This window comes from Cajanus cajan, chromosome 7 (genome assembly GCF_000230855.2).
Source record: "Cajanus cajan strain Asha chromosome 7, NIPB_CcT2T_4, whole genome shotgun sequence".
Lineage (NCBI taxonomy): Eukaryota > Viridiplantae > Streptophyta > Magnoliopsida > Fabales > Fabaceae > Cajanus > Cajanus cajan.
In genome coordinates this window covers 54,714,676-54,736,731 of record NC_138523.1, presented here as the reverse complement: position 1 = coordinate 54,736,731, position 22,056 = coordinate 54,714,676, and the positions used below count along the sequence as shown (strand labels likewise).

The 22,056-nt window shown below is 28.8% G+C and overlaps 1 protein-coding gene across 3 annotated transcripts; it reads left to right on the top strand.

Annotated features, from left to right (window-relative positions):
- Positions 1-10,128: 10,128 nt before the first annotated feature.
- LOC109795098 (protein tesmin/TSO1-like CXC 2) lies at positions 10,129-15,552 on the top strand. Of its 3 annotated transcripts, none has more exons than XM_020354515.3 (11): positions 10,131-10,357; positions 10,827-10,987; positions 11,109-11,599; positions 11,720-11,841; positions 12,289-12,758; positions 12,862-12,936; positions 14,177-14,357; positions 14,440-14,535; positions 14,616-14,682; positions 14,778-14,931; positions 15,019-15,552. In XM_020354515.3, exons 1-11 carry the CDS (start codon positions 10,307-10,309, stop codon positions 15,338-15,340), a joined length of 2,190 nt encoding a protein of 729 aa, XP_020210104.1. In that variant the 5' UTR covers positions 10,131-10,306; the 3' UTR covers positions 15,341-15,552. The 3 variants fall into 3 exon arrangements, with proteins under 3 accessions (XP_020210102.1, XP_020210104.1, XP_020210103.1); XM_020354514.3 differs by having other exon boundaries at positions 11,705-11,841; XM_020354513.3 differs by having other exon boundaries at positions 10,129-10,357; positions 11,109-11,841.
- The last annotated feature ends 6,504 nt before the right edge of the window (positions 15,553-22,056 follow it).

The following is a 22,056-nucleotide window of genomic DNA, read 5'->3' as shown; positions in this document are numbered from 1 at the left end:
CATGCATCCAGTCAACTATTCCTAGTTACATATTCATCATCATCCACGTTCAAAACAGACATCCTTTGGGGAAAAAAAAATGGTTTGTAAGCTTTATTAGATTGATTTAAGATTAGAAAAGTAAACAAACAAATTATATATGCATTGCTAACCTCCTCGAAATTTGATCATTTCTTTTGTTCAAAAACAAAAAAGCAACCCAATCAGTGTTCCATGATAAAAAAAAATAAAAAATAAAATAAAAAAGTGAAGCAATTATATATGCTATAAGAGATTGTTAAACTTCATATTCTAAATATAAGGGCAACTCAGCTTCGTTCTTTAAGAAATAAGAATACTTTAACAAAATTTACGAATTACAATTTATTTTTTTATTTAAAAAAAAGTAATAGAGAAAAAATATGATTTTTCTATGAAATCATGGCAAGCTAAGGGTGCTCTCTTTCTCTAAGTCTAGAAAATAGAATAAAGTTTCACTGTGAATACCTTTGCCCCTAGGCTCAAGTTATTACTATGCAAACGCATTATTTATGGTTGTGGTTGTGGACAACAGTCCTAAGATTCATAACTCTTTTAATCTAAACCACGCATATACCGGTACAACTAAAGTGTCTAATATCAACAGCAACAAAAATAAAAGTACAAACTAAAGTATCACCTATGTTTGTGAGCTATATAAAAATTCACAGTGAATCTTAGAACAACTTTATTTAAGAATCTTTTTCTCCCTCTTTCTCATTATTAACCTCAATTCAACATTATAAAAAGCACATAGGAATCCTTAAATCACCGTTTTTTTGTTCCCCTTCTTTTAATATAATAGATATCATCCGAAAGAAATAATTTTATTGGAGTTGGAAAAATTATCATGCACAATGAAGTTTTTCCACCAAATTTTGCAGCGCAGTTATATATGAGGCTCTTGGGAAAAAAGTATTTTTTTTCCTTTATGCCCAATAATAATGAGAAAAATATTAAAATAATGTTCTAAAAAAATAGGAAAAGATCACACAAATTTATTTAATATAACTTAGTCCCTCATGTTTATGTGTGTTCATTATCTATTTTAAAATGTATTACATATATCTTAAAAATCTTTCCTTCAAGTTTTATAGATGAAACTTAAAAATTCCTTCCTCACAAGTTTTATTGGTGAAACTTGAAAACTCATTTCTCACAAATTTTATAGATGAAACTTGAAAAATCTCTCTTTTATAAGTTTTATGACAAAACTTGAAAATCTTTATTTATAAGTTTTTTTTATAGTGAAACTTGGAAACCTTCCTTCACATGACTTCCTCTCTCATTTAAGGAGGTGATCCCCTCTACAGATTGAGTGATTTTTCTCATCTCAATAATTTCTATTTATTGATCTTACATCATAATCTTAAATGAGAAAATAAATCTCTAAAATAAATACAATATATTTTAATTATAAATAATATCTTAAAAGAATCAATATCTTTTAAATTTTAAATAATATCTTATATATTTAAATTTGAAAATTTAAATTATTTTTCGTCATACTCAACTCAAAATTACTAATTAAATTAAAAAAAATAACTTTCTACCAATTAATTCACATGATAACCGTTCTATTCTTTCGACTAGCGATCATTCATACATATGTATGTAAAATTAAGATATTATATATATTAAACATATTAAACATTGTTCATATACACGTATGTAAAATCATGCTATTACGTATATGTTGAGTATACATGTTCTCAATTTTTTATATTAAACATTGTTCATATAAATATTAAAATATACATCGTAACTTAATGTTTTGTGTGCTATCCAAAAAGATGAGGGTTCAAACGATACTAGTGTAACTTTTACTAAATATTATACTGCTCAATAACTTTATATTAAATGTGAATTTTATAAATCTAACCGTTAGATTGGAAGTTCTTTACTCTTAGATCATATATACAAAATTTTATAGTAATTTAACATGATTTGATACTTCATTTTTATAAAACAAAATCTACGTAATATATTTATTTCAAAATATACTAAAATATGAACACTTTGATTACCCTCAAGTTGTTGTTCAATTTTAAGAAAATTTGACATACACATATAAATTGATAAGAACTTTCAATCTAACGGTTAGATTTATAAAATTCACATTTAATATAAAGTTATTGAGCAGTGTAACACTTAGTAAAAGTTACACCGGTATCGTTTGAACCCTCCTCATCCAAGAATATAAGATTGACAAAAAACTAATCCAATAAACGGTTTGACTTAACTCTCTTTTATAAAATGGATTGATTATGTTTTTAAAAAAAATAACTAAACTATATATAAAAATAAAATAAATAACCAAATTGTTCTATATCGATCTATATTTTTTTTAAAAAGAACTAAACTAATCTATTTCATAAAAATAATTTGATTAACCGAATTATTTTTATAAAAAAAAATAGTTTAGTTTGTTTCGAATTTTAAAAATAGTGAACCATGAACACAGCCATATGCAGAACAAATTGTGCGCATATATCCTTTCGAAATGGCCATACGCGAAACTTCTTTGAGAAACATACAAGAAACAAGACAAAAGAAGTACTAAAGTAGAAAAACAAAACTAAAACTTCATAACAACTTGCTTTTGTCCACACAAATTCTCGAGTACGAAACATGTTTCACTCAAGTTTTGATCTGAACTTCTATTATATTATAATTTCTAAATTTAATTCATAAACAAGTAATTATTTATAATTTTTATGTTTCCAATCTAAATACAATAATCTTCCAAAACATAAAGGATCTAGATGTAAAATTCCAATGGATTTATATTCATATATCCCCGGACCAAGACTTAATTAAGTAGAGTACCACTTTCCTGAGCGTACCTAGGACACTCAACCCTCTTGATCTTTGATATTTTCCCATATAATTTATGAGGCTTTTGGTCTTTCTTTTGGCTGTATCCATGTGAGAAACAACGTCAAGGAATTAAGAAATGATAAACCAACTCATCCCTATTATAATATTTAGTCAACTTCATTGTATTTTGTTAGTCCAGAATCTCTGACACTTCACCCCTTTCTAGTTCTCTCCATAACACTTGACTTATGTGATTTTCTAATGGCATCTCAAAAAATAGTGATCTTAATTAGTTCAATATTTTATACAACTTGTGTTACATTGTACAGGTAAAACCTACGAGATTAAATCTTGATACATTTGTGGGTCAATGTTTCTTTAAAATAAAATCATGAAAGCAGTAGGAATATTGTATATAAATATAGCACGTGACAGACAAAGTAGCCATGTTACTGAAATAGAAGACACTATGATTTCGCATGAACTTCACCTCACAGGGAATGTGGGGAGGAGCTTGGAAAAGAAACCAAATTAAGACACACCATACCATGCTCTTAACATTTTCATCATTATTTCTCCTCCTTTTTATTTCATTTCCCCGTAGTTTTCCTTTTCTTTTATTAATGGGGGTGGATGAGGCACGTGACCTAACACATCCCTTGAATGACTTGACTTTACAGGCTTAGGGTCCACTTGCCCTACCGAAGGAGTATACAATCTTTGAAGTTGAAAGGGAAGGAAGATAGCGGTGGATTCAAGGAGAAAGACAGTTCGAAGAGAGAAACACATCACAAACATAATTTTTCACTTCTTCGCTCTTCTTCACTAGGGATGACAAATATACCCGTACTCGCGAGTAATACTTGAACCCGTTCTGACTTTGACGAGAAGTACTCAGTTTGACCTGGTACGAGTACGAGTACGGGTAAAATCCGATATATTAAATCAGGTACGGGTACGGGTACGTGTATGTACTTACCCGCCCTGTACCCGTACCCGTTCCCATTTTTAATTTAATACTCATTTTCAATTTAATTATATTAAAGAATTTTAATATTTTTTTTATGTGTGATTATTTATTATAGTATGAGATAGATAAATAATTTAATTATAATTATAATATAATAAAAAAAATAATTTAAAAATATGATTTTTTTTACAAAAAAAAAAATTGACGGGTACGGGTACGGATACGGGTATACCCGATATCCGACAGGAACGGGGATGGAGATGAAAATCACATACCTAATGGGTACGAGGATAGGGACGAGGATGGATTTGACTTGCGGGGACGGGGACGAGTATCATGAAACTCGTACCCGCCTTGCCCTGTTGCCATCCCTATTCCTCACAGAAATAACTGTAGGTTTTTATGGTGATCTTCGTGAGGATACGATTCTCCGTACGCTCTTTCTTTTAATATTGAGGTTTAATTATTGTTGAGTTATTAGTGTACCTCTATCCAAATTGAAGTACTTTTTTTTTTTAATCTTCAATATTGTCACTATTATTCATTTTTTAAATTGGTTGTTTTGTTAAGTCGTGATAATATACTTATAGAAGTTATTTAAATTTTTAAATAAGTAATTTATTTGGAATAATAAATATAAGTATAATGTGAACAATAATTTTATCTTAATATACAATATTATTTATACTAACTGGGATGATCCAAATTTCAATGGATCCCAATTTGACTTTTTGATCGTTGTAGGGTAATTTTGAAAATTAGTTACATAAATGAGGTTCTTTTATAAATATTTATGCATTTTAGATTATTTTCTACAGTATTTATATAGTTCATAGTAACATATTTTTTTTTATTCAAGCCATAAGAGTCATGCAATGAAAGTAGTTAGAGTCGATAATAACTAAATATAATCGCTATCAGCTCTAACAATTTAAGGGTGACTAATATATTTTTCTTTTATCACTATAGTCCATAGTAATTCATGTGTTTTTTTTTTCCTTTTTTCTTAAAAGAGGTTGCTATAAATTATAACAACTACATTTTCAATTTTTTTAAAAATGGGTTATTATAGATTGTAGTGACTCCATTTTTTTTTTTTAAAAAGAGGTCACTAGGAATTGTACTGATCCCATTTTTTATTTTTTTTAATAAGGATTGCTATGCTCCGTAAGTAACAACACTATTTTTTTTTTCTTTAAAACGATCCCTATGACTTAAAAATAATAATTTAAAAGGTTGTTATGGATCGTAGTGCTTCATTTTTAACTTTTTTAAAAGAAAATGCTACAATCCATAGTAATTGCGTTTAATTTTTTTTTCTAAAGCGGTTCTTGTAAGTTATAGCAACCCCACTTTTTTTAAATAAATAAAAAAAGTCACTGTAACCCCTTTATATATATAAATAAATAAATAAATATATATATATATATATATATATATATATATATATATATTCCACCCAATGACTGCATACTGTTCACATTTGAAACTTTATCAAAAGATTTGGAGTTCAAGCATTAAAATTGGTGAGTAAAACTTTATTCTAATTGAAATATAAAGAGTATTTATTTATATTATAATTGTTTTTTTTTTCATATATTATTGATCAAATTGTAACTTATATTTACATTGGAAGGATGTTTGAAAGTCCTAAAAGTGTTACATTTGATGGGTTGAAAAAAGAATGTATAAGAAACAATGTTTAACTTTAGATGTCTTAAAGAAAATGATTCACAACAAATTGTGTCTTCATCTAAATCAAGTACTTACAAATTTGTAGTTCCACACCATCAAGTCAGTATATAATCTTCGTTAGAATTGAGTGACGATGATGATGTACAATGCATGATAGAAACATTTCATAGTCAAAATATCATGTCAATAATGGAATTATATGTTGAAATAGAGATATAAGACTCTTTAAGAATTCAATTACAAAATTTATCAATTTATCCAACAAATTAAAATGATGATGATGATGAAGACACTCATGTTTAATTGTCATATCAAAGAATTGATGGATCAAATAAAGATGAAATAAATGATTGTGTATTGTTTGATAGCCACGTGGAGTCAGATGCTATTATTCATAGTCCAGTGGTTGAACCAATTTCTATGTATTCATCTATAGGAGGTAACATCTAAAATTCAAATTTGTGATTAATGTATAAATGTTTGAAAAAAAAATTACTTGAATTCTGTTTTATTAAAATCTTAGTATTTATTAATATGAAAATAGGTGGAAATCAATTTTTGGATAATATAGATCCAGTTTATTACACAATTGATTATGTTTTGAAAAACATACTTTGGTTTTGGAAACGGATTGGTAATGAAGACCTAATCCTCCAAGTGATGATGTTGGGTACTTGTACTCAATCCAACAACTGTGTGATGGAAAGGTAGGCCAAAAGCAACAAGAATAAGAAAAAAAATGAACTAGGTTGAAAGTTCACAATAACGACAAAAATGTAGCAGATGCAAACAAAAAAGTCACAACAAATGTAATTGTCCGTTAGTGTCTAACTATAAGATCAATCTATTAATTTTTAGGATGTTACTAGTTTATTTGTGTAATTTTTTTAACCAATTGTTCGTAAATCAATTTATCAAAGTTATTAATGATATAAATGTTTTCAACAAAATTTTTTGAATCACAAGTTGCTTGGAAACCAGGATCATTAAACGAAAAATATATCCAAATCTAAATCTAAACCAAATATGTTCAAATTAAAGATACATTAACAACAAATTACACATTAACCATAAATATATATAGTCAACCTCATCCTAGTCTTCTTCCTCATTATCATTATTGTTGTTATTTCTTTCGTTGTCTCCCCACTCATTTTCATCCTCATGTCCATGCCTATCATCCTCATCATCTTCATTTCATCATCATCTCTGTCATCATCATTGGAATGATGACAATCAATGATAGCAAGAGTCAAACTAAAAATAAATACAAACTGAAAATTAAATTAAAATATAAAAAAATTAAAAAAATAAAATTACCTACATGTAGTGAAGAAAATAACCCACTAATCATAAACACCAACATTCAAAAAATAAAAAATTACAAGTAATTTACTTATTTAAAAAACTGACTAAAAATAATTTATTTATTAAATTATTTAATGAAACAACATAAAAACAAAATAAAAAATAATTTATATAAAAATTAACAACAATAGTGATACTTTATTTATTTAAAAAACTATTAAAAATTATTAATTTAAATTATTTAACGGAACAACATAAAAACATTTTTTTAAAAAAGTATACCATACCATTACTGCAACATTCTAATAAGGCTACATCATAAAAAATAATGTTACAATTGTAAAAATGTAACAAAAAAAAACGTATAGCAACTTCATAAAAGTAAAAGAAAGTATAATTAAATAACATTAATAAAAATTTAAAATACATATACAACCAAAAATAAAACAAAATATCTATAAATGAATCACCAACTTAATTGTACAGAAGAAAATATACAAGACATGACCAACCTGAAAATAAATTTATAAGAAAATTAATAAAACATTACATGAAATAAAAAAAAAATATAAGCCAAAAATTAAACTAAAATATATAAAAAATAGGATGTTATGAACTATAGCAACTTTAAAACTTAAAAAAAAAAATATTTCAACTAACTCAACTAAATAGGAAAACATTAGACTTTGTTTTAGAGAGAGCACAAAAGAAAGAAAAATGAGACAATTTTGTTTGAGAAAAGAGGGGCACAAAGGAGAAAGGGGGGACCATCATGGTAATTACATATTTATAGAAGGTATTTTTATTTTATTTTATTTAGAGCAATGTGACGCTCCAATTGCAGCAACTTGCAACTAACCTAAGTGATGTTACAAATTACAATCCATAACGATCTCAAATTGCTATGATCAATAGCAACCAACCCTTACTTTTATTTAAAAAATAGTACTATGTCAAAAAAATTGGCAATGTGACACATTCTAATTTGGAGCAATTTGCAATCAAGGCAAGTGATGTTATAATCCACAACGACCAGTCCTATTTTTTTTATTTAAAAAATATTTCTAAGTAAAAAATATATAACATGACGGGCTCCAATTTCAGTAATGTTCAGGCAACTCAAATAGTACTATGGTCCATAACAATATTAAGTTGTTATGATCCATAGTGATTGCTGCTTAATTTTTATTATTAAAATATATATACGCTTAAAAAGTGTCTACGATCAATTTTTTTTTAATGTGATCAAAAGTTTTTATCGATTATGATAAGTGACGGATCCAGAAATTTTAAATAGTGGAGTTTATATTTATTTATATATTTATAATATTAAAAATTAATATATAATAACTTTTAAAAGTATAAATATATATTATAATTATTTTTTACAAATTTTTATATCTACAATTACGATTAAAGATAAAAATAAATTAGGTCAAACTATGTTATATTATAATTTAGTAGGTTTGAACTTAAATTATTATTTTTTAAATACATGTCCTAAATATGACTTATTTATCTATCATAGAAATTTTTTAAATATTTGGTTAGAACTACAATCTTAAAAATATACTTTATGATAATTTAATACTAATAAAAACATAAAAATAAATATGTTAAATTGTATAAAAATTAAGTTTAATTTATTAATGATATAAACATAATTTTATATCTAATATAATTTATTGGATGATAATTTATATCAAAATATATTTTATAATAAAAATTCCAAATAGAATATAAATCTTCCAATATTTCCTATTTTGATTTTTTTAATCAACTTATACAATCTTACAATCTTTATTATTTTAATTTTTTAATCAATGTATACATAAATAAAAAGTATAAAGGGTAAACATACATGCTACAAATTTTATTTTATCAAAAACTACTCTTTTAAAAAATTAATTCGTTATTAAGAAATATTATTTGTCACATATGAAAACTGGTCTCCTTTAAAAGTTTGATAAATATCAAATAAATGAATAACTCTTTTAAGTTTATATTTTATATACATGATAATTTAAATATATTTATTTATTTTATTAGAATATAATATTTTTTTAAAAAATATATGATTTTTTATAAAAAAATTATATGTGTGTAAAATAGTAGCGGGACAAGTGCCTCCACTCTCCTACACATGGACCCGTCTCTTCTCATAGTGATCATATATTTTTTTAAAAATATTATACCCTTTAGTAGTTTAAACTTTTTTTTTATTTGATCTTTATATATATATATATATATATATATTTTTTTTTCTTTTGTTAGATTTAATGGCAATGATAAAAGTAAAACAAAATTTTTCACGAGGAATTTGTTTTAAAGAACTAAAGTTAAAATTCTATTATTTCATATAGACTTAAAATTTGATTTAAGTAAAATTATTGAAAAAATTCCATTATTTCATATGCCCAGCGTCCACTGGCTAATTAAGTAATTATGTCGACATATAGAAAGTTTCCACGACATCAAATTTTGGAAGCATTAAAATTAAATTCTAGCACATGAAACTGCCGACGTTTTTTCCTTTCGTAAACGCCCATCATTATCGTTTATCAACTTATAACTGGATTTTTTATTATTATTATTATTAGGAATTACTACAATTACAATTACAATGACTGGACCAGAAAAATCTACTGAGCAACCATTGAGAAAGCATAGAAAAATACTTAGTTGTCTGGTCACGAAAAGGAAATAATACGTTACACTACTGCACTGAAAAAAGAAAGAGGCAGCATAGTTTTACGGTATCCGTTTTATTTTTACTTTCTTCTCTAGTCCAAGTGTCCACCACCAGTAACATGCAAAAAAAAATCCTCATTATTAACGCAGTTCAAGTCAATGATATAATCATTATTATCATAAAGTAATTGTAGAATTGTTTTCACATTTCACATGATTAACATGGATATACAGCACATGCTCTAATAAATAGATAAATATATATATTTATTGCATTTTCATTAATTTCAAACTTATAATTTTCATAATAATTACTTAAAAGTTTTTCACCCCTCCTTAAGATAAGAGTATAGGATGAAACTTCTCTCCCAGAAGCTGAGTGTGCACCCATTGGGTCATGAATTTGATTTGTGATAATGTATAAGTAGAAAATTGTATTAAGTAATAGCAAAAATAAAAAAGAAAACTGTTTTAGGAAAAATAAAACATGTTGACTGTCAGTTTTGATAAAAGAAAATGTTATTAATTAGTAAATGATGCTGGTAAAGAAACTGTTTATAAGTAATAAAGTGAATTAATATAAAACTTTGAAAGTAGCAATAAAATGGGTAGCTACGTCGTGGAATGTGAATAGTAGAGTGTAGAGATGGGTGGTAGGGTCGGGTAGAGAAAGTGGCTTCTCCCGCCTCTTCAATTCTTGAATCCGCTGAAACAGTAAAGTAAAGTAAAGTAAAGTAAAGCCCTCATTTTCTTTAGAGAGAGAAAGAGAGGAATGTTGAAGTTTCCTCTCGCTCTCTGCAAATAATGGACACCCCTGATAGGAGCAAGATCAACACCCCTCTTTCCCAATTCGAGGTTTTCCTTCTTCTCTCGCTTTCTTTGCATGTATTTTCCCCCCCTCAATTTCTACTAACTTTATTTTCTGTTTAAAACCTTTTTTTTTTTTAATTAATGTTTAAGTGCTACTAAAAATCTCTGCTTCTGTGTTGTATAGGCAAGTTAATTTTCTCAGATTCGGCTGCTTCTCAAGTTTAAGTTGATTTTTCCCCAAATTTGTTTAAAAAATCCATCATTTTTATGTTTCTTCGATCTTCTGCTTTGAGGTCAATGGTCATTTTTCCTGTGGGTTTTGTGCTTGAAATTTTTTTGGGCCGAGTTATGATGAATGCTGTCCCCATGTGATCCGGTTTGTTAACCGATTATTTTGTACATTATTTTTTGATTTACCCTAGTCTTTCTTAATGCGACATTCATGATGTGTATGCATACTTTTTTCTTTTACTTCACTCAGTTTATTCACATTTTTATGGTTGGTGATATGCAGGATTCGCCTGTATTTAACTATATCAGTAATCTATCTCCTATAGAGCCCGTTAAGTCAGTTCACATTACTCAGACATTCAACTCGCTTAGCTTTTCATCCCCTCCATCTGTTTTCACATCTCCCCATGTCAACTGTCACAAGGAATCCAGGTTCTTCAGGAGGTAACTGTGAAATCTTTTCTTTCTTTTTGTTCTTAATTAATGATTGCGAGTGACATTGGTCTATATTCAATTCTACATGTTTCAGCGGCATGTTTTTGATTGTTCTCTATTTCTTTTGTAGGCATAACCTTTTGGACACATCCAAGCCTAAGGTGCCGTCTGAAGATGCAAATAATGTTTATTCATGTGAAGAGACTCCTGCAGATTCAATTCATGATGCATGTCGTGAATCAAGAGAGTTACAGGAAAATACTGATAAAAGGGTTTCCACAGGAGATGCCTCAATTGAGCAATGTAATGAAAACCCAAATACCTCCTCAATTGAGCTTCCACAAGTCTTAAAATATAATTTTGGGAGCCCTGGGTATGATCCTCTACTCTGTGGTGATGAGGTTAACTCTCTTTTGGCATTGCCTGGCAAGCCAGGATCAGATGTTGCCTATGTCCCAGAAGGCTCGGAAAAAGGTTCAATTGAAGGTGAAATGCATCTTCCAGAATTATGTCAGATTGAGGAAAAACTTGAAGGCCAAGATTGTGGTGTGGATGGTTTAATCACTGAAGCCTCTGATCTGTTGAAGTTTAGCTCCCAAAATGTGACAGAAGCTTTTAAAGGTCTAAATAAACAACTAAACCCTTCAATACAGCTTAGCAATTCTATGACTACTTTACCACAATCTGCCATCAATGATGGTCATAAAATGCACATTGTTAATGCAGTTGCTTCTGGTTCAGAACATGAAATTGAAGATCGTCCTTCTGAAGCAGCAGCAGCCACAGACACAAGTCAGAGACAGGACAATCTTGCCAATGTTGCTTTGATGGCTAGCAATCCAAGTGAGAAAATGGATGATAAGGTAGGAAATTGAAGTCTGTTTGACTTGCAGTGAATTGTGTGTCAGAGCTTTTCTTGCATGTAGTTGAATGTTTCATGAATTTATGTCAAAAGTCTTGATTTGTTGAATGCTGTCCATGTATATGCTTAATTATTTTTTTAACATATTCCTGTATTGTTTATATATGAAATTTATAATTCTAGCAAAATGCTGTATGACTGTGGGTTGTTGTCAATCATTACTTTGAAAGTACATCTTATGACAAATGGTCATTATTCTAATTTTTTCTGCATTTTTCATTCCCTAACATATGTTATAGTAAGGTAGAGTGTTACACAATTTTTTATATTATGCAATTCTGTTATGGTTTAAATTTATGATGAGACTTAATATTTTTCTTTCTCTCTACTTGTGTCAATGTGTTGAACATATCAGTCAATCTAAAAGCACTTTTGTCTTTGTATTTAGCTTGTTTATGTGACACACCGGGGTATACGGAGACGCTGCCTAGATTTTGAGATGGCCAGTGTGCAAAGGAAGAACTCAGATGATAATTCAAACACCAATTCTAGTACAGTGAAATCTGATGTGAGGAATGTTGGTAATGAAAAGCAACTGCTTCCTACAAAGCACAGTGGTGATTCACGGAGGTGTGTTTTGCCAGGAATTGGTTTGCACTTGAATGCACTTGCAACCTTCAACGACTGCAAAAACATAAAAATTGAGAACTTGTCATCTGGAAGGCAGCCTAATCTATCCAGTTCTTCATCCTTGCAACTCTCTGCAAGCCAAGAACATCAACTATCATTGGTAGCTATGTCAGTGGAAGGAGATCTGGAGCCATCAGAGAATGAGGTTCAGCCTGGTGAAGATTGTGCCCAGTCATTAGTTCACGTGGAAGGTGAAGATATCCAGCAGAATAGCCCAAAAAAGAAAAGGCTAGTACAATTGCTGATTATCTGTTCTGCTTGATAATCTTCATTCCATTATATTTTAGCTTAAAATTTCTTCATTAGCCTGATACCAACGCTGGATTTACAGGCGCAAGTTGGAACCAGCTGGGGAAGGGGAGTCGTGCAAACGTTGTAATTGTAAGAAATCAAAGTGTTTGAAGCTGTAAGTTAAAAGAAACACTCCCCTTATCTTTTGGGTTGGCATGCTATCATATGTTGCAACGGCCTTTGATTTTTTTAGTTTCTTTTACTATACCGTTTTACTGTCTTTTGGATTTCTTCTTTTTTTTTTTTTTGTTAAACAAGGAGTTTACTGTGTCTACTTCTTTCTCTGTGTGAAGTTATGAATTCTGGTTGTTGAAGATGAAAATGTAGACTTCCATGAAGCCTTGATTGTTAAAACAATTAAGTCAGCTAGATATGCAATTACAGTAGTTGCATTTGCACGTAGAAATATAGTGTGCAGCACTGCAATCCTCACAGCAGGGCATGTTGTTTAATATTGCCACTCAATCCTTTTTTCCATGTTAAATCTTATCTGAAATCACTCAAATGACTTGTTAGGAAGTATTGACAGCCTAAATATGAGGGATTGTAAGTTTTTAAAAGGATCAGTTGGTGTGGAATGTGGATACATACAATGATTGTTCTACCTGGTAGTTAACTTGAAAATTTTGGTTATGGATTTTGGGAAACTCCTGTCAGTCTTGTCCTATAAAGGATTAGCAAGAACATTCAAGGTTTGACATAGTTAATTTGGTTATATGTTGTATAAATAATATTTACCTATGCATAATTGATCAGGCTATTAAATTGGGCTTGACCTGCCTCTTGAAATATTGAAAAGCAACTGCTAAACATATAGATGAGGAGTTTATCTGTTTTTGGGGTAGGCAAGTCCTTACAGGTGACATCTTAGTCAAAATGATTTAGAAAGATTTTCTTTTGAATTGAAAATGTACTTTTACTAAGAGGAGTTACTAAGTTTGGTCATCAAGGTAGGATAATTTTATAAGTAACTTTGTTTGCTTGAGCTTATGCTGGTGCTGGTATGATTTTTTCGATAGCCATTTCCTGTGTGTTTTGTTCAAATTATATCTAGTTTAATGCTTTATCTTCTTATATTCTCATAACGTTATTCGGCAAATATCCTTCAATCAGTCCCTTTGACTAAATCTTTGAAAACATCGGCTAAGATTTGTATCCCCTAAATTTAAAATTACCTCCGCCAAGCAAATAGGTGTTGGTTATCTATGTTTTATTGGTCTTGGTGCATGTATCATCTCAATTTCCTCCAATTTTAAGAGTAATGTTTTCTCTTACAGTTACAATATTTTGTGTCATGAAAGGTTGAGAAGAAAACAGGCTTTAATGTCTTTCTAATTAGCCTTCATTTTTATCAGTTATTGTGAGTGCTTTGCTGCTGGAGTCTACTGCATAGAACCTTGTGCATGTCGTGATTGCTTCAACAAGCCTATTCATGTTGATACTGTTCTTCAAACTCGCCAGCAGATTGAATCTCGTAATCCACTTGCATTTGCTCCCAAAGTCATACGTAGTTCTGATTCTGTACCTGAAATTGGGGTTAGAAAATAAAATTTCACTTTATTTTTCACTTTCAAATTTAAACCACATTTTCTTCTATATTAATTTTTTTTTCTTGCAGGATGATCCTAACAAAACTCCAGCTTCAGCACGACACAAAAGAGGATGTAATTGCAAGAAATCAAGCTGCCTAAAGAAATATTGTGAATGTTATCAGGTTTTCTGCATTCTTGTATCATGTATGCCTCCAATTTCAGTTTTAACTTGAATTACCAATGTTTGTTATTTTTCTTTAAGGGTGGTGTTGGTTGTTCCATAAGCTGTAGATGTGAAGGATGCAAGAACACATTTGGTAGAAAGGATGGTAAATCTCTCTTTTATGTTGCACTAATTGGAGTTATGCATTGCTATATGTTTGAGGTGAAAATTTTTTTATGACAATTTCTTTTTTATGTTCAGGTTCTGTTCCTTCTGGAATAGGAGCCGAACCTGAAGAAGAAACAGAAGCGTGTGAAAAGGGTGTGGTGGAAAATGCTACACAGAAATATGAAATTCAGAATACTGAAGACCATCCAGATTGTGCTCTTGCTGCCACACCATTACAGCTTTCCAGGTTTGATATGCAGTGTTTTTGCCAGGTTAGAAGATAAAATTTACGTCCATTATTGATTATTAATCTCGGTTCATTTTTATGTAACAGACCATTGCTTCCATTACCCTTTTCATCAAAGGGTAAGCCACCAAGATCTTTTGTTACTACCATCTCTAGTTCTGGTTTGTTTGTCAGCCAAAAGCTTGGGAAATCAAACGCTTCACGGTCTCAACCTAAAATTGAAAAGCCTTTGCAAACTGTTCCGGATGATGATTCTCCTGCCACCTGCATCAAAACTTCTTCTCCAAATGGCAAGAGGATCTCCTCTCCTAATTGTGACGTTGGATCATCATCTCCTACTCGCAGAGGAGGGAGGAAGTTGATATTACAATCTATCCCTTCTTTTCCTTCTCTCACTCCTCACCATTAGATTGAGGATATTCGCTGGAGTAGTAGTAAGTTAGCCTCCCCCAGCCCTCTTCCGTTTGATCACATTTTCAGTTTGTTGTAGTTGGAGCTGTATGCTTAGGTGAATGTACATGATTGAGCTTGGTTTTACTTTCGTAATAATATGTTGTGTTCATCCCATAATATACAACTTCACTTCAGTTGTATAATATTTCAACTTAATGGTTATCATCACCCCGTGGAGTACTTGGACATTTATTTATGATTAAGTTCTCATTGGTCATGCTGGAGTTTAAAGCAATTTGATTTGTTCCATCAAGTAAATGTGGTTGGTGTGGTTGCCGTGAAATCGATCGAATTAAGAACAGATTAGTTTTTCTGTTACAATTTCTTAAATTTGGTAAACATTGTTCCTTCAGGGTAATAATTAATAAAATATTAGTGCCAAAATTTGTACCAAAAGATGGCATGTCACTAGCAACTCAGCACCATTTAGTCGGGAATTCCCATGGTGGACGAGTCCTTTTAATTAAAGCTAATCCTAGTTTTCTTGAATTGAATTGCTTGACTTCACTAGAAGTTACTTCGAGTAACCGCTAATCATTCTTAATTGCCTTTCTAATCAAATATTTTCATTTCCTAGTCGAATCAACGACTTGAGAAAAGACATAGGAGTCAGCTACAAGGAAGGATATGGGCTAGGGCCCAGGAGTAATCTTAAAAACAGTGTGTGGGTGTTACAATAAGTTAGAGATCGAAGAAACAAATATTTGTATATTAAGGGATAATATAAATAAAGTATCAATATTTTTTTTTTAAAAAATGAGAAAATTATAAAAGTTTTATATATAACACAAGAAACTGTTCTGCCCCAATGTATATGAGACCTCGGCACTTGCTTATATGTTCCTCCTCGGAGGACAAGAAAAACAAAAATATGTACAACCAATCTAAGGATCAGACTTATAGACACCAAACATACAAATTGAATAATTGATCGTTCGAAAAGACTCAGTTGGTATCGCAAAAGTAAAACAAAAAGGAAATGATGTGAACGCTTCCTTTTTGTTTGGGGAAACACAAACATTACTTACGTTCCTTTCCGTTGTTTACATCAAAGAAGGAGAGAATGAAAATATGAAATATTTAAGAGAATCGCCATGGCTTATTAAATAAGAAATAATCTTGATCTGCCTTCTTCCTTTCTTTTTCATTTTTATACTCAACAAAGTTGAATGCATGGAGAAATATTTAAAGAAAATATTGGTTGACTCAACGAATACGATAGTTCGCTAGCTAGTTTTATTTATAGTATTTCGTTTTCTTCCTTTAATTTAATGTTTAATTGCAATGTTTGAAAAGATATATTTAAATTTGAAATAATGTTTTTTAATTTAATTAATAAATTTCTAAGGCTTTTATGTAATTATCTCTTTGTGAAAATGCATACAAGAAAAATGATTAATTCATGCATATTATAAATTTAAGTAGTCTAAAGAGGATAAGGTGCATGAATGCACTTATGAGGATAATTAATTTTTAGGCTGACCCATAACTCCCATCCAACCCCTTGCTTGCTGCCATCGTAAAACCAGTCGTCCCCCACCCCCCAAAACACAAACACCCACCTATTGTCAAACTTGAAAGCAGACCCTACAACTGCAAAGCCCCATTTTCATTCATAGTGTCTTTGATCTTTGAGATCACATTTACTAGTTTATACCTTTATTTTATTTTTTTTAGCAAACTAAAAGTGTTTAATAAATTAATTTCACTAGCTTATAACTTCTTTGTTATATTTTTCTTTAATACATTTTTTCTTTTGTATATTAGAGTTAAAATTTCTTTGCACCTCATCTCTCAAAAATAAACTTTGTATTCTCATTTCATACTCAGATTCTGGCTATTGATTGTACCATGTTAGTTTTTTTCTTTTTAGTTGTCACTAATCAATGTGAAATTTCTAATATATTTTCTTACATTGATGAACATTTCAAGTGTATGAAATTAGTAGAACTTATATTTGTGGATTATCCAATAATAATATGATGGTGAGTAGTTCAATATACTCTATAATAAGTGTTAAGATCAACTCTAATACCATTTTTAATATAAATTTTATCTTCTTCACTAATTAATGTGTGAAATTCAATAAATATCAATATTTATTCTATGAAAAAAAAAATATTTATGATATAATTCCTCTACTCTTGAATAGTATTGTTTTAGAGATATTCCTTCCATTTCATATGTCAAAAAATTTAAACCACTTCATAGTCTTAAATTAGCATTAGTCGGTATTTTTTTTTAAGTAGAGATATTTTTGGAAAGTTATTTTTTTTTTATTGTAAAATTGTGTTTCTGGTCTTCTTCACGAATCTTAATTTTATTTTACATCGACATCCAATGTTTTTTATGGTGTTTTTAATTTCAAATTATCATACATAATATATTCCTCACACTCTTTGATTAGCGATTGAATAGTGCAAGATTAATATTTCTTTCAACATTAACTTCGTTGTTGTGCTTGATGAATTGTCTGAAAAGAAGAATAAATTAAACTCGTGATGATAAATTTAAGAATATGCATATTGTCAAATACATGTGAAAAATGTAAATATATTTTTTATATATGATTAAGTTTTTTTTTTATATCAATTTTGCTATGTTTAAGTTAGTTTAACAATTAATTGATTTGTTTTACGAAACACTTCTAATAGGTTATCTTATCAATATTTGGTCGATGATTTTTTTTTTTAATTTACAACTAACTTATTAACTACTTATTTCAAGTGGTAAAAAAATTTAGGCCAACCAACGCACCCGATGCACCTATCCAATTGGGTGCATTACAAAAGTGGTCACTCTTCTCTCATATAGTTTGATATTTTTCTCTTCTTTTGTAATGGGTTTTGTGAACTTGTATATCAAATCAAAAAAAGATATTTTTATGTTTAATTAGTTATCTAATTGAAAGAGAATTATAGTTTCTTTATTTATTTAATCAATACTCAACTTTTTTAATCAACATTAGATATAATGAAATGTTCGTTTAAATATTATCGCCTTACTATTAAACTAATTTTAATATTTAAAAATATTTTTATGACCAACATAAATACTTTTATTAAAAAAAAAATATATATATATATATATATATATATTATATGAGGAGGGTTCAAACGACACCGGTATAACTTTAACTAAGTGTTACACCGCTCAATAACTTTATATTAAATATGAATTTTGTAGATCCAACTGTTAGATTGAAAGTTCATATCTCTTAGATCATATATATCAAATTTTATATTAATCTAAGATGATTTGATACTTCATTCTCATAAAACAAAATTGACGTAATATATACATTTCAAAATATACTAAAATATGAACACTTTGATTACCTTCAAGTTGTTGTTCAATTTTAACAAAATTTGACATATATGATCTAAGAGATATGAACTTTCCATCTAACGGTTGGATTTACAAAATTCACATTTAATATAAAGTTATTGAGCGGTGTAATACTTAGTAAAAGTTACACCGGTGTCGTTTGAACCCTCCTCTATATATATATATATATATATATATATATATATATATATATATATATATATTCACATTTCACTTATATTAATTTACCCATATACAATACACAATATACTAGTTAGACATTTTTCATTCTTTAACTCAATAACTATAGCTTATCAAATTATAAGAGTTGAACTCAATTTGCCCTGAAAACATCCCTAAAAATAGCCAGGAAAATGCATTTCATACTACTTATCATACACAGCCGCATTAAAGTATTATCTGCACCACGAATAGAAAATAATATTTAAAAAAAAGAAGATGAATATTATGATACGTTAGCACGTGAAATAGTGATGAAAAGAAATGAAATCTTGAGTCCCTTTTTCTTGTTAATTCCTTCCTTTACAGTATATGCTATCATCATCCTCCCAACATCCCCCTCAACTCTTTTCCCTAATTTCCCCGAACTTTTAGCACGATACCATGCTGAATTGACGAACCATATTTTTCAGTTTATGGCAACTTTTCAGAATCTTTGAGGTGGCCACGCCTTGCACAACTAGTAAGAAACGAAAAAACAATACGTTTCATTTTATGTTACTTTTATGAAATATAAATATAGTTAGGGATGGGACCATTAGTCACGTTACTTTAATTTCCATAGGCCATTCTGGGTTTCAAAGACAAGTAGCACCTATTTATGGTTGGTGGGGGGAATTAAGAGAGGTAGATAAAGTTTTTCCATTTCCCACGGGAGAATCAACCATACCTATTATGTGTGCATGTGTGTGGACTAATATGTATAGTTGTATACGTCTCATTCTTCTTTTTTCACAACCAATAATGTTAGAGAGAGGGTGAAATGGAATTGAGTGGAGAAACATCAAATCATGTGGGTCGGTGATGATGTACAACTTCGATCGGCAAGTGCTGTCTTAAAAGAATGGTAGATTAATTTGTTTGGGAGTAACATCAAAAGAAAGTTTAGAGTCCTCAGATCAAATTTGTTTTTGCTCTCCATCCTCCAACCTATCATCAACATGTACCAAGCCTATATATGTTAGCCACTTAGCTTGTGTAGGAAATAAAGACTTGTGAGCTACATGACTTGCTTAAATAATTCATTAAAGTGATATAATTTTTTTTTATTTTATCTAAGTTTAGAAAGAATAGCCCCCTCATATTTAGCTTAGAAACATATGTATATATATTAGTAGTTGTGATTACGACGATATGATAACAAAAGAAATCGAAAGTAATACTCTTCACCTATTTTTAGAGTTAAAAAACAAAGTAGCCATTCTAATTTTATTGAAATTTTTTTTAAAAAGTTATTAGTGTTGCCTTTACATAAAATCGTGTTTTATTGTAATATAAATTTTTTAAGTTAAAGACAAGTTAAAATATAAAGTATAACTTATTAGTAAATTTTATCTAATTAACATAAATTTTATACTTGATATAGAAATAATAATAAAAATTATCTATTACATTTTTTATAACTTTCAAATTATATATATTGACAAAAGGAAAACTTCTGTTTTCTTCATTAAAAATAAGAGATTTTTTTAAGGTTACTACAAGAAAAATGTCCATTGTACACACATAAAAAAATGTAAAAATATTTCAAACAAATAATAATTTATATTTTCCTTTCCTTTTCACCTTTCATCATAATCTAAATAAAAGAGAAATATTAATAGTCCACTTTAGACTTTTAAATATAATTATTATCATTTAAAATTTATTAAGATTCATAAGAAAATATAAAGTTTGTTTTTATTAAATAAGTTTAAACTATTATACAATCGTGTATTATAGAATATGTTGATATTTTCTCACTCAAATAATTCATAAATCATAAAATAAAAAGTGACGTTATTCTCGTTTATTTGTTTTTAGCATGAGAGAGAAGAAAAAAAAGAAGACATATATGAGATGAGATAAAAAAGAAGGTAAGTTGTAAAATACTATTATAAAAAGTAAAAAAAATAACATTATTCTGAAATAAATAATAATACTACTTTTTCTGCAAAATCCTGAAAAATAAAAATCTAACGAGCCATGTGGATAGTGGGCCCCGCAGCTGTGCATGATTGTTGTAAGAAAAAATATTTTTACATTTATATAATACAGTCATATAATAGTTTGTATAATATTATTTCTTTGCCTATTTTATTATCTCTCTTATTTATATAAATAAAAAGTGTAGTATATATGAGATGTATGAATATAACTAATGAGAAATAAAAAAGGGTAGGTGAAGATCCCCATAGATCATTGCATGTGGTGTTCATTAAATCAACGACGTTACGGAAAACAGACACATGGCCATGGAGACCACAAAATCACGTGCCAATTGTTTCTTTGACTATTCAATCCCTCCTCTTCAATAATTCATTTTTTACGGGTCCCTTTTTTCAAATTTCGATTATTCGTGTGAGACTTTATCTTAAAAGAGAAAACATCATACTTTATATTTTTATATTTTAAAATAAAGTACTTAAAGTATTAATTTAATTAATAGTAAATTATTTTGTATAATGAGAAAATACATGAATTTAAGAATAATTCATTAAATATTTTATATATTAATTAATATAACTTATTTTAAATATAATTTATAAGTATTTCATTATGTTAAATACTCAATGAAAATTTAGTTATTAATTATGTCAATTAAAAAAATTAAATATATTTTGATTGAATAAATTTGTAACATTATTCATTTTAGGCGTTTGATTTAATCATGTGATTAATTATTGTTTTGTTGTGATTGATGTTATTTTAGAGTTTTGAGGTGAAGGGGTTCCGAGAGTTAAGTTATCTCTTATGTAATTGAGTTAAATATTAAGTTGGTTCAAAGTAAGAAATAATATATAAGATTTTTCTTAAAATGTGAACTTCATAAATTAATATTTTAAGAAAATTAGAGAAAATTTCTCTAGAGAACCCGAAGACTCTTTCTCCCCTTTCTTCTAGTGAATCATTCATTCTCCTTTTCCTACAGTTGAATCTACTTGACTAAGTAGGAGATTCTAGTTTCCAAAGTAGGAATCTTAAGTCAAAGTTATGCAGAGTTTTCTTCTTCTTTTCCTCTCTTCTCGGTTGATCAACTAGAGGCAAGAGAAGTTTCTATTTGGTGATTGTTATGTTTTAAATGATGATTTGTTGTTTGAATTCACTATTTGGTGGTTGTTTTGG

Bases quoted from the DNA above. Each gene is read 5' to 3' on its own strand.
- LOC109795098 (XM_020354513.3), top strand. From the start codon at position 10,307: ATGGACACCCCTGATAGGAGCAAGATCAACACCCCTCTTTCCCAATTC. The intron at 10,358-10,826 runs GTTTTCCTTCTT...GGTGATATGCAG, and splicing joins CCCCTCTTTCCCAATTCGAG to GATTCGCCTGTATTTAACTA. The intron at 14,683-14,777 runs GTAAATCTCTCT...TTTTATGTTCAG, and splicing joins CACATTTGGTAGAAAGGATG to GTTCTGTTCCTTCTGGAATA.